Here is a 12729-nt window from a genome sequence, read left to right as displayed (position 1 = left end):
TCCCTAATTTCCCTTGTTAGCGACAATTGGGCCACCTTCCCCGTTTTATTTTCACGCCAGACGGGATGTACAATTGTTGAAGTTCATCCATGTGATCTTTAAATGTCTGCCATTGCCTATCCACCGTCAACCCTTTAAGTATCATTTGCCAGTCTACCCTAACCAATTCATGTCTCATACCATCAAAGTTACCTTTCTTTAAGTTCAGGACTCTAGTCTCTGAATTAACTGTGTCACTCTCCATCTTAATGAAGAATTCTACCATATTATGGTCATTCTTCCCTAAAGGGCCTCGCAAACAAGATTGCTAATTAATCCTCTCTTATTACACAACACCCAGTCTTGGATGGCCAGCTCTCTAGTTGGTTCCTCGACATATTGGTCTCGAAAACCATCCCTTATACACTCCAGGAAATAATCCTCCACCGTATTGCTACCAATTTGGTCAGCCCAATCTATATGTAGATTAAAATCACCCGTGATAACTGCTGTACCTTTGTTGCACGCGTCCCTAATTTCCTGTTTGATGCTGTCCCCAACATCATGACTACTATTTGGTGGTCTGCACACAACTCCCACTCGCGTTTTCAGCCCTTTGGTGTTCCGCAGCTCTACCCATACAGATTCCACATCATCCAAGCTAATGTCCATCCTTACTATTGCATTAATCTCCTCTTTAACCAGCAACGCTACCCCACCTCCTTTTCCTTTCTGTCTATCCTTCCTGAATATTGAATACCCCTGGATTTTGAGTTCCCAGCCTTAGTCACCTTGGAGCCATGTCTCCATACTCCCAATTACATCATATCCATTAACAGCTGTCTGTGCAGTTAATTCATCCACCTTATTACGAATGCTAAATGCGTTGAGACACAGAGCTTTCAGACTTGTTTTTTTTGTTTATATTACACTAGACCCTGTCTCTGTTTATATTACACTAGACCCTGTCTTTGTTTATATTACACTAGACCCTGTCTCTGTTTATATTACACTAGACCCTGTCTCTGTTTATATTACACTAGACCCTGTCTCGGTTTATATTACACTAGACCCTGTCTCTGTTTATATTACACTAGACCCTGTCCCTGTTTATATTACACTAGACTCTGTCTCTGTTTATATTACACGAGACCCTGTCTCTGTTTATATTACACTAGACCTTGTCTCTCCATGCAGTCCTGATGGAGTGCTGCACTGTCAGAGCTACTCTTTCCATTGAGAAGATAAGCCAAGGCCCCGCCTGGCCCCTCAGGTGAACATAAACATGCCATGGTATGATTTTGAAGAAGAGCAGGGGGATTGGTCCCCAGTGTTTGGGCCAATAATTATCCCTCAACCAATAACACTAACACAAGAAATAGGAGCAGGAGTAGGCCATTTGACCCCTCGAACCTGCTCCGCTGTTTAATAAGATGATGGGTGATCTAATCATGGACTCAGTTCCACTTCCCTGTCCGCTCCCCGTAACCCTTTATTCCCTTATCACTCAAAAATCTGTCTATCCCCGCCTTAAATATATTCAAAGACCCAACCTCCACAGCTCTCTCAGGCAGAGAATTCCACAGATTTACAACCCTCTGAGAAAAAATTCCTCCTCATCTCGGTTTTAAATGGGCAGCCTCTTATTCTGAGACTATGAGCCCTAGTTCTAGATTCCCCCTATGAGTGGAAATATCCTCATTGCATCCACCTTGTCAAGCCCCCTCATTATTTTATATTTTCGATAAGATCACCTCTCATTCTTCTGAACTCCAATGAGTATAGACCCAACCTACTCAAACTATCTTAATAAGTCAACCCCCTCATTTCAGGAATCAACCTAGTGAACCTTTTTTGAACAGCCTCCAATTCAAGTATATCCTTTCTTAAATACAGAGACCAAAACCGCACACAGTACTCCAGGTGTGGCCTCACCAATATCCCGTGCAGTTGTAGCAGGACTTCTCTGCTTTTATACTCTATCCCCCTTGCAATAAAGGCCTTGCTGTATACAACCAGCGCCTCACTGCTAACCTGATGATCCTTGATGACCCTGAGATGCAGAATGCCCACAGCGCTTGGTCTGCCATCCAGGCCACCATAACCAGTGCCTGAGAAGAGACGCTCGGTCACTCAACCAGGAAACACCAGGATTGGTTTGATGAGAATGACCAGGAGATCCAAGAGGTAATAAATCGCAAGTGCAGGGCATTTCTGAACCTAAAACAACAACCCAACTCGGAAGCAGCAAAGCAGCATTGCAGACGGCTTAAGGCCGATGTCCAACAAAAAACCCGCGAGCTCAAGAACAGATGGTAGGTGGAGAAAGCACAGGAGATTCAGCAGCTGGCCAACAGCCATGATGTGCAAGAATTCTTCACCGCAGTCGAGGCTACCTACTGCCCATGCATCCAAGGCCCCACCCCACTGCTGGCCAGGAATGGGGAGATACTCATCAAGGACACCGAGGCAGTCAGGATCCACTTCGAAGATCTCCTTAACCGACACTGTCTTTGACTCGAGTGTCCCCGCAGCATGCTACCCCCCACCATCTCAGCAAAACCCCAGCCCTGCACGTGGTAGAAAAGGCCATGCACCAGCTCAAGGACAACAAGGCAACGGGAGCGGATGGAATCCCCACTGCGGCACTAAAGTATGGCGGAGAGGCACTATTGGCATGAATGCATGACTTCATCTCTCTCAAATCTGGAAGGAGGAGAGCATGCCTGGAGATCTCGGAGATGCAGTAATCATGACCATCTTTAAAAAAAGGGGACAAGTCTGACTGCGGCAACTACTGAGGAATCTCCCTTTTATCAGCCACTGGGAAAGTTATCGCTAGAGTCCTCCTCAACCGTCTTCTTCCTGTGGCTGAGGAGCTCCTCCTGGAGTCACAATCTGGATTTCATCCATTACGGGATACAATGGACATGATCTTTACGGCGCGACAGCTGCAAGAAAAATGCAGGAAACAGCACCAATCCTTGTACATGTCCCTCTTTGACCTTACAAAAGCCTTTGACACTGTCAACCGCGAGGGACTATGGAGTGTCCTCCTCCGTTTCGGCTGCCCCCAAAAGTTTGTCACCATCCTCCACCTGCTCCACGACAACATGCAAACTGTGATCCTGACCAATGGATCCATTACAGACCCAATCCACGTCCAGACCGGGGTCAAACAGGGCTGCGACATCGATCTTTCTCGCTGTCATGCTCCACCTCACACTCAACAAGCTCCCCGCTGGAGTGGAACTAAACTCCAGAACCAGTGGGAACCTATTCGACCGTCAGCGTCTCCAGACCAGATCCCAGACAATCCCAACCTCTATCGTTGAACTACAGTATGCGAACGATGCTTGCATCTGCGCACATTCAGAGACTGAACGGCAAGTCATAGTCAACATCTTCACTGAGGCGTACGACAGCATGGGCCTTACACTAAACATCTGTAAGACAAAGGTCCTCCACCAACCTGACCCCACCACACAGCACTGCCCCCCAGCCATCAAGATCCACGGCGTGGACAACGTGAGCCACTTTCCATACCTCGGGAGCCTATTATCAGCAAGGGCAGACATCAACGACGAGGTTCAACACCGCCTCCAGTGCGCCAGTGCAGCCTTCGGCTGCTTGAGAGAGTGTTCGAAGGTCAGGCCCTCAAATCTGCCACCAAGCTCATGGTCTACAGGGCTGTAGTGATATACGCCCTCCTGTATGGCTCAGCGACGTGGACCATGTACAGTAGACACCTCAAATCGCTGGAGAAATACCACCAAGTATGTCTCCGCAAGATCCTGCAAATCCCCTGTGAGGACAGATGCACCAACGTCAGCGTCCTCGATCAGGCCAACATTCCCAGCATCGAAGCACTAACCACACTCGACCAGCTCCGTTGGGCGGGCCCACGTTGTTCGCATGCCTGACACAAGACTCCCAAAGCAAGCGCTCTACTTGGAAATCATACACGGCAAGCGAGCCCCAGGTGGGCAGAGGAAATGTTTCAAGAGCACCCTCAAAGCCTCCTTGATAAAATGCAACATCCTGGGAATCGCTGGCCAAAGACCACCCTAATTGGAGGAAGTGCATCCGGGAGGGCGCTGAGTACCTCGAGTCTCATCACCGAGAGCATGCAGAAAGCAAGCACAGGCAGCGGAAAGAGTGTGCGGCAAACCAGTCCCACCCACCCTTTCCTTCAACGACTGTCTGTCCCACCTGTGACAGAGACTGTAATTCCCATATTGGACTGTTCAGTCACCTAAGAACTCGCTTTTAGGGTGGAAGCAAGTCTTTGCGGATGACACTAAGTTGGGTGGCAGTGTGAGCTGCGAGGAGGATGCTATGAGGCTACAGAGTGACTTGGATAGGTTAGGTGAGTGGGCAAATGCGTGGCAGATGAAGTATAATGTGGATAAATGTGAGGTTATCCACTTTGGTGGTAAAAACAGAGAGACAGACTATTATCTGAATGGTGACAGATTAGGAAAAGGGAAGGTGCAACGAGACCTGGGTGTCATGGTACATCAGTCATTGAAGGTTGGCATGCAGGTACAGCAGGCGGTTAAGAAAGCAAATGGCATGTTGGCCTTCATAGCGAGGGGATTTGAGTACAGGGGCAGGGAGGTGTTGCTACAGTTGTACAGGGCATTGGTGAGGCCACATCTGGAGTATTGTGTACAGTTTTGGTCTCCTAACTTGAGGAAGGACATTCTTGCTATTGAGGGAGTGCAGCGAAGATTCACCAGACTGATTCCCGGGATGGTGGGACTGACCTATCAAGAAAGACTGGATCAACTGGGCTTGTATTCACTGGAGTTCAGAAGAGTGAGAGGGGACCTCATAGAAACGTTTAAAATTCTGACGGGTTTGGACAGGTTGGATGCAGGAAGAATGTTCCCAATGTTGGGGAAGTCCAGAACCAGGGGTCACAGTCTAAGGATAAGGGGTAAGCCATTTAGGACCGAGATAAGGAGAAACTTCTTCACCCAGAGAGTGGTGAACCTGTGGAATTCTCTACCACAGGAAGTAGTTGAGGCCAATTCACTAAATATATTCAAAAGGGAGTTAGATGAAGTCCTTACTACTCGGGGGATCAAGGGGTATGGCGTGAAAGCAGGAAGTGGGTACTGAAGTTTCATGTTCAGCCATGAACTCATTGAATGGCGGTGCAGGCTAGAAGGGCTGAATGGCCTGCTCCTGCACCTATTTTCTATGTTTCTATGTTTTCCTCGATTTTGAGGGACTGCCTATGAGAGTGATTATGACCCTGTGCAGTTATAGCAGGACTTTTCTGCTTTTATACTCTATCCATCTTGCAATAAAGGCAAAGATTCCATTTGCCTTCCTGATTACTTGCTGTACCTGCATACTAACTTTTTGTGTTTCATGCACAAGGACCCCCTCTGTACTGAAGCACCTTGCAATTTTTCTCCATTTAAATTATAATTTGCTTTTCTATTTTTTCTGACAAAGTGGATAACCTCACATTTTCCTACATTATACTCCATCTGCCAATTTTTTGCTCACTCACTTAGCCTGTCTATATCCCTTTGCTGATTTTTTGTGTCCTCACAATTTGCTTTCCCACCCATCTTTGTGTCATCAGCAAACTTGGTAACATTACATTCGGTCCCTTCATCCAAGTCATTAATATAGATTGTAAATAGTTGAGGTCCCAGCACCGATCCCTGTGTCCACTAGTCACTGTTTGCCAACCGGAAAATGACCCATTTATCCTGATTCTCTGTTTTCTGTTAGTTAGCCCATCCTCTATCCATGCTAATATATTACCCCCAACCTGGTGAACTTTTATTTTGTGCAGTAACCTTTTATGTGGCACCTTATCAATGCCTTCTGGAAATCCAAATATACCACATCCACTGGCTCTCCCTTATCTACCCTGCTCGTTCCATCCTTGAAGAACTCCAGCAAATTTGTCAAACATGATTTCCCTTTTGTAAAACCATGCTGACTCTGCTTGATTGAATTATGCTTTTCCAAATGTCCTGCTACTGCTTCCTTTTCCCAACGACAGATTTTAGGCTAACCGGTCTATAGTTTCCTGCTTTCTGTCTGCCTCTTTTTTTAAACAGGGGCGTTACATTTGTGGTTTTCCAATCTGCTGGGACCTCCCCAGAATCCAGGGAATTTTGGTAAATTACAACCAATGCATCCACTATCTTTGCAGCCACTTCTTTAAGGACCCTAAGATGCAAGCCATCAGGTCCAGGGGATTTGTCCGCTTTTAATCCCATTATTTCACCGAGTACTACTTCTTCAGTGATAGTGATTGTATTAAGTTCCTCCCTCCCTATAGCCCCTTGATTATCCGCTATTGGGATGCTTCTAGTGTCTTGTACGTGAAGACCGATACAAAAGATTTGTTCAAAATGTCTGCCATTTCCTTGTTCCCCATTATTAATTCCCCAGTCTCATCCTCTAGGGGACCAACATTTACTGCTCATTCATCACATTGCTGATTGTTGGATATTGTGCCCAATATGGCTGCCGCATTTCCTACATTACAACAGTGATTACATTTCAAAGAACTTCATTGGCTGTGCAGCACTTTGTGACCTCTCAGGTGGTGAAAGGCGCTATAGAAATGCAAGACTTTCCTTCCTTCTTATTGATGGATGAGATTTGTTTGGAATGATGCTCGAATGATGCATTTCCATGCCTAAGAAGGAGAAATATGACGCACATGGAGAGAAACAGACACACAACAATGTGCTCCACACACAATGAATGGCTTTGAAATGTTACTAATCAACAAAAGGGGCAGTCAGGTTTTTGACAGGGCAGTGAAATAAATGAGTTTGCGATGGTTGAGAGAATGGTGTTAACCAGGATGTGTGAATAAGTCCCTTCCCTTCCTCTAATGGTACCACAGAATCTTAGTAGTTCACTGCACAGAAAGAGGCCAATAGGCCCATCATCCGTGCTGGATCTGTGCTGGAAGAAACTAAAGCTAATTGCACTGGTCCGCTCTCTCCGCATAGCTCTGTATCATCCTTGCCTTGTTCCAATGGTCCCTTAAAAGATGTAATGGTCTATGTCACAAAACTGCAACCTAACTCACTTCACCTCTCTTCTCTTTCTGTCTCAGACAGTACCTAACTCACTTAAATCCTTCTATTTTCTGATCTCCCTCTTTGGGAGAAATAACAGTTTTACTTCCCCTCATTTCTCCCAGTGATAAACCCTCAGTCCGTCTCCTCCTTAGTGAACGTGTGAAAACTCAAATATTCTTTAAAATGAGAATTGGGAACAGTCATATTGAGATGCTGAGTTCTTGGTGCTGTCAGGGTGAGGCCTGTGTGTGGGTCTTGGTGCTGTCAGGGTGAGGCCTGTTTGTGGGTCTTGGTGTTGTCAGGGTGAGGCCTGTGTGTGGGTCCTGGTGCTGTCAGGGTGAGGCCTGTGTGTGAGTCTTGGTGCTGTCAGGGTGAGGCCTGTGTGTGGGTCTTGGTGCTGTCAGGGTGAGGTCTGTGTGTGGGTCTTGATGCTGTCAGGGTGAGGCCTGTGTGTGGGTCCTGGTGCTGTCAGGGTGAGGCCTGTGTGTGGGTCTTGGTGCTGTCAGGGTGAGGCCTGTGTGTGGGTCTTGATGCTGTCAGGGTGAGACCTGTGTGTGGGTCTTGGTGCTGTCAGGGTGAGGTCTGTGTGTGGGTCCTGGTGCTGTCAGGGTGAGGCCTGTGTGTGAGTCTTGATGCTGTCAGGGTGAGACCTGTGTGTGGGTCTTGGTGCTGTCAGGGTGAGGCCTGTGTGTGGGTCTTGGTGCTGTCAGGGTGAGGCCTGTATGTGGGTCCTGGTGCTGTCAGGGTGAGGCCTGTGTGTGTGGGTCCTGGTGCTGTCAGGGTGAGGCCTGTGTGTGGGTCTTGATGATGTCGGGGTGAGACTGCCCTCACAGACAGGAAGCCTGTTCATGGCGATAACATCAAACTGACGCCTGCTATTTCATTCTCAGGCAACACGACTTCCTGCTGCTGGCTCCAAACTGCATCTATTTATGAAGCCCAGAATGATGAAAAAGAATGAAATAAAGAGACTTAAAAGTGAAGGAGACACAAGGTGATGAGAGACAGAAAATAAATCCAAGGACCACAATCTGGTGGAAACATCTGAGAAGGCCGCCTGTATCTGGCCACACATTGTGGTGACATTTGTAAATGAGCCTATTGTTTGTGTTTGGAGTCTCCATTCCCGGCGCTGTGTGTGGATCAGTCACTCAGCTCCCTCTGCTCTCTGAAGCCGGGAGATGGGAGTTTGCTCCCTGTCAGTTTATATGAGGATATTTTTTTTTATGCAACAAGTTGTGATCTGGATTGCACTGCCAGAAAGGGTGGTGGAAGCAGATTCAATAATAACTTTCAGAAGAGAATTGTATATATACTTGACTGAAAAATAACTGACAGTGCTATGGGGAATGATCAGGGCAGTGGGGTAATTGGATTGTCCTTTCACAGAGCCAGTACAGGCACGATGGGCCGAATGGCCTCCTTCTGTGATGTATCATTCTGTCTCTCACCACCTTGTGTCACCTTCCCTTTTAAGTCTCTTTCCCTATTTATTTCACTCTTTTTCATCTTTCTGGGCTTCATAAATAGAGGCAGAGACTGCAACATTGGACAGAATACACCAACTGGGGCCTAATCTGTGAATTATAAAGCTTTAGCAATAACATCCTTGCTTCAGTATGAAAACAGTGGGCAAAATAAACAGGTATTTACTCCCAGTAGAGTTTCTGTCCCTTCTGGAGAAGGCAATGAACTGTCTATTTTAACACCAGAACCTCCCTTTGTTGCAGTGACATTAAAAACCCAGGGAGTAATTTCCACCTTCACTCCCGGGCAGTAATCCTGCCCCAGGATCAATGACCTGGAATCTGCTAAAGGGTCCGGGGCCTTACTTAGGGCCTGAACAGGGCTCACGGCAACTTTCAGCTTTCAGTCCGCTTCAGCCCCTTTATTGTTACACCAGACCTCGCTTCTGTTGTTACCACTTCCCCATGTTATTCTTCAACCAGATCCCATTTCCACTCTTGTAACACTACACACCCTCCTGGTTAATATTACACCAACCACACATCTATTGTATAGGAACAGGAAGAGCCTGTTCAGCCCATCGAGCCTGTTCCGCCAATCAATAAGATCATAGCTGATCTGTTCCATAACTCCATCTATCCTCCTTGGCTTCATATCCCTTAATCCCTTGACTAGCAAAAATCTATCACTCCCAGATTTAAAATGATTGATTGAGTATCTACGGCTTTCTGTGAGGGAGTTGCACGCTTCTACCATATCATCATAAGCAGTCCCTCGGAATCGAGGAAGACTTGCTTCCACTCTTAAAATGAGTTCTTAGGTGGCTGAACAGTCCAATACGAGAACCACAGTCCCTGTCACAGGTGGGACAGATAGCCGGTGAGGGAAAGGGTGGGTGGGACTGGTTTGCCGCACGCTCTTTCCGCTGCCTGCGCTTGTTTTCTGAATGCTCTCGGCGATGAGACTCAAGGTGCTCAGCGCCCTCCTGGATGCACTTCCTCTACTTAGGGCGGTCTTGGGCCAGGGACTCCCAGGTGTCAGTGGGGATGTTGAACTTTATCAGGGAGGCTTTGAGGGTGTCCTTGTAACGTCTCCTCTGCCCACCTTTGGCTTGTTTGCCGTGAAGGAGTTCCGAGTAGAGCACTTGCTTTGGGAGTCTCGTGTCTGGCATGTGGACGATGTGGCCTGCCCAGCGGAGCTGATCAAGTGTGGTCAGTACATCAATGCTGGGGATGTTGGCCTAGTCGAGGACGCTAATGTTGGTGCGTCTGTCCTCCCAGGGGATTTGCAGGATCTTGCGGAGACATCGTTGGTGGTATTTCTCCAGCGACTTGACGCTTCTACCACCCTTGGTATGAATAAGTGTTCCCTAACTTCTCCCCTGAATGACCAGGCTCTGATTTTAAGGCTAGGTCCCCTTGTTCTAGACTCTCCCACCAACAGAAAAGGTTTCTCTCTGCCCTATCAATTCCTTTCAAAATGCTAAAAATCTCCGTCAAACCACCTTCTATATTCCAGAGAATACAAGCCAACCACACATCTATAGTTATTGGACAAACAGAAAGACTTGCATTTGTACAACACCTATCATAACCTCTGCACCTTTACAACTATTTTTGTTGTAAATATTAATCAAGTGACCCCTGATTAAAGGGGGGTAGAGGCACTAAAACCGACAAAATAAACCAATTGAACTTTGGACGGTAAACTTAAATCAAATTAAAATTTGGTTGCTGGGGGTGATGATGCACTCCAGTGCCCACCTCTTGCGGAAGGCTGTAAGCATACCGGTGGACACCGCATGCTCCATCTCCAGGGACACCCTGGCTCGGATGTAACCACGGAAGAGAGGCTGAACGACTCCCTCGACCACCCGCTGCCTGGACCGGTTGATGGCCACGCCCAGCAGCAGTCCTACGAGGAGGCCCTGCGACCTACCCACTCCCCTCCGCACAGGGTGCCCAAAGATCAGGAGTGTGGGACTGAAATGCAACCAGAATTTGAGGAGCAGCCCCTTCAAATATTGGAAGAGGGGCTGCAACCAACATTGTACATTAACATGGAATGTCCGCACCTTTACATCCAATGAAGTGAAGTCACTGTTGTAATGTAGAAACTTAGCAGAAATTTTTTTTCCACAGTAAGATCACACAAAGGGCAATGTGAGATGACAAGATAATCAGTTTTTAGTTAATTTGGGTGCAGGGTAAATGGATGCAGAGGACGCCTTGGTTCAACACCTCATCGGAAAGATGACACTAGTGCAGCACACCCTCAGCACTCACGGAGTTTCGGCCTAGGTTATGGGCTCAGGACTCTGGATGGGAATTGAACCCACGATCCCTCTGACCCAGGGGCGAGAGTGCTACCACTGAGCCAAGGCTGACACAAACTGTTCCCTGTTCCCATTACACTAGACCGTGCCTGTGTTATTACACTAACCCCACCCATTCATACTGCAGTGGGCCTTCACTCTGTTATTAGACACTCGGCAAACCATTTGCAGTTATAACAATAGGCCCTGATTTGCACGCACTATAAGATGAAACCCAATCTTTGTTTTGTTGCACTAGATACTGCCTGTGTGACCATCACACTAGATCCAGCATTGTGTTCAGTGTAACACTCGAGTCTGCCTGTTATTCATCATAGGCGGTCCCTCGAACGAGGATGCCTTGCTTCCACAAGAGTTCACAGATGTTTGAATGAAGGACCCGATATTCCAGTCCTGAACTCCAATTGAAGGGTGGGAGATGCCTGTGCGTGGATTTTTTTAAATGTGTGGTGACCATTGCACATCAGCTACCACACGGGCTTAACAGAGCTAAGCCTTTATCCAGTGACAAGGATTGAACCAGGGCGACTGGAGACCTGAACATAACAATAGTTATAATAATAGAGGCATGCACTAGAACTGGAATAACAGGGGCAGGTTATTTTTCAATCAAAGCAGAAGCCGTGTCAAGCCCCCTCATAATCTTATACGTTTCGATAAGATCAGCTCTCATTCTTCTGAATTCCAATGAGCAGAGGCCCAATTTACTCAACCATCCCTCATAAGTCAACCCTCTCATCTCCGGAATCAACCTTGTGAACCTTCTTCGAACTGCCTCCAAATCAAATATATCCTTTCGTAAATATGGAAACCAAAACTGCATGCAGTATTCCAGGTGTGGCCTCACCAATACCCTGTACAACTGCAGCAAGACTTCCCTGATTTTATACTCCATCCCCTTTGCAATAAAGGCCAAGATTCCACTGGCCTTTCTGATCACTTGCTCTACCTGGATAATAACCTTTTGTGTTTAATGCACAAGTACCCCCAGGTTCCGCTGTATTGCAGCACTTTGCAATCTTTCTCCATTTAAATAATAATTTGCTCTTTGATTTTTTTCTGCCAAAGTGCATGACCTCACACTTTCCAACATTATACTCCATCTGCCAAATTTTTGCCCACTCACTTAGCCTGTCTATGTCCTTTTGCAGATTTTTCGTCTCCTCCTCACACATTGCTTTTCCTCCCATCTTTGTATCATCAGCAAACTTGGCTACGTTACACTTGGTCACTTCCTCCAAGTCGTCAATATAGATTGTAAATAGTTGGGGTCCCAGCACTGATCCCTATGGCACCCCACTGGTTACTGCTTGCCAACCCGAGAATGAACCATTTATCCCTACTCTCTGTTTTCTGTTCATTAGCCAATCCTCTATCCATGCTAATATATTACTCCCAACCCTCTGAACTTTTATCTTGTGCAGTAACCTTTTATGTGGCACCTTGTTAAATGCCTTCTGGAAGTCCAAATATACCACATCCACTGGTTCCCCTAACAGACTCGAGGGACTGAATGGCCTCCCCCTGTTCCTTATGTAACAGACTCAAGGGACTGAATGGCCTCCCCCTGTTCCTTATGTAACAGGCTCGTGGGACTGAATGACCTCCTCCTGTTCCAATGTAACAGACTCGAGGGACTGAATGGTCTCCTGTTCCTTATGTAACAGACTCTCACATACCAGAAACTGACAGATACAGAATAAATCCCGCACTCACATACCAGAAACTGACAGGTACAGAATAAATCCCGCACTCACTTACCCCAGAATGAGAGATACAGAATAAAACACACACTCACATACCAGAAACTGACAGGTACAGAGGAAACACACACTCACTCACCCCAGATTGAGAGATACAGAATGAATCTCACATTCA

The 12729-nt window shown here is 46.9% G+C and overlaps 1 protein-coding gene across 6 annotated transcripts in view; it reads left to right on the top strand.

The window, feature by feature from the left end:
- The window catches only part of LOC139273631 (zinc finger protein 239-like), a 75219-nt gene that overhangs the window by 24741 nt on the left and 37749 nt on the right, over positions 1-12729 (top strand). For 5 of the 6 annotated variants that reach the window (XM_070890615.1, XM_070890617.1, XM_070890613.1 and 2 more), the window contains one exon: positions 7940-8043. In XM_070890615.1, coding sequence (XP_070746716.1) covers positions 7940-8043 — 104 coding nt within the window. Of the gene's footprint in view, positions 1-7939; positions 8044-12729 lie in introns of those variants that run through there. The other variant, XR_011595262.1, reaches the window with a different exon arrangement.

Source organism: Pristiophorus japonicus, chromosome 9, assembly GCF_044704955.1.
Source record: "Pristiophorus japonicus isolate sPriJap1 chromosome 9, sPriJap1.hap1, whole genome shotgun sequence".
Taxonomy (NCBI): domain Eukaryota; kingdom Metazoa; phylum Chordata; class Chondrichthyes; family Pristiophoridae; genus Pristiophorus; species Pristiophorus japonicus.
Note: the sequence above shows the minus strand (reverse complement) of the source record. Positions and strands in the feature narration are given on the sequence as shown.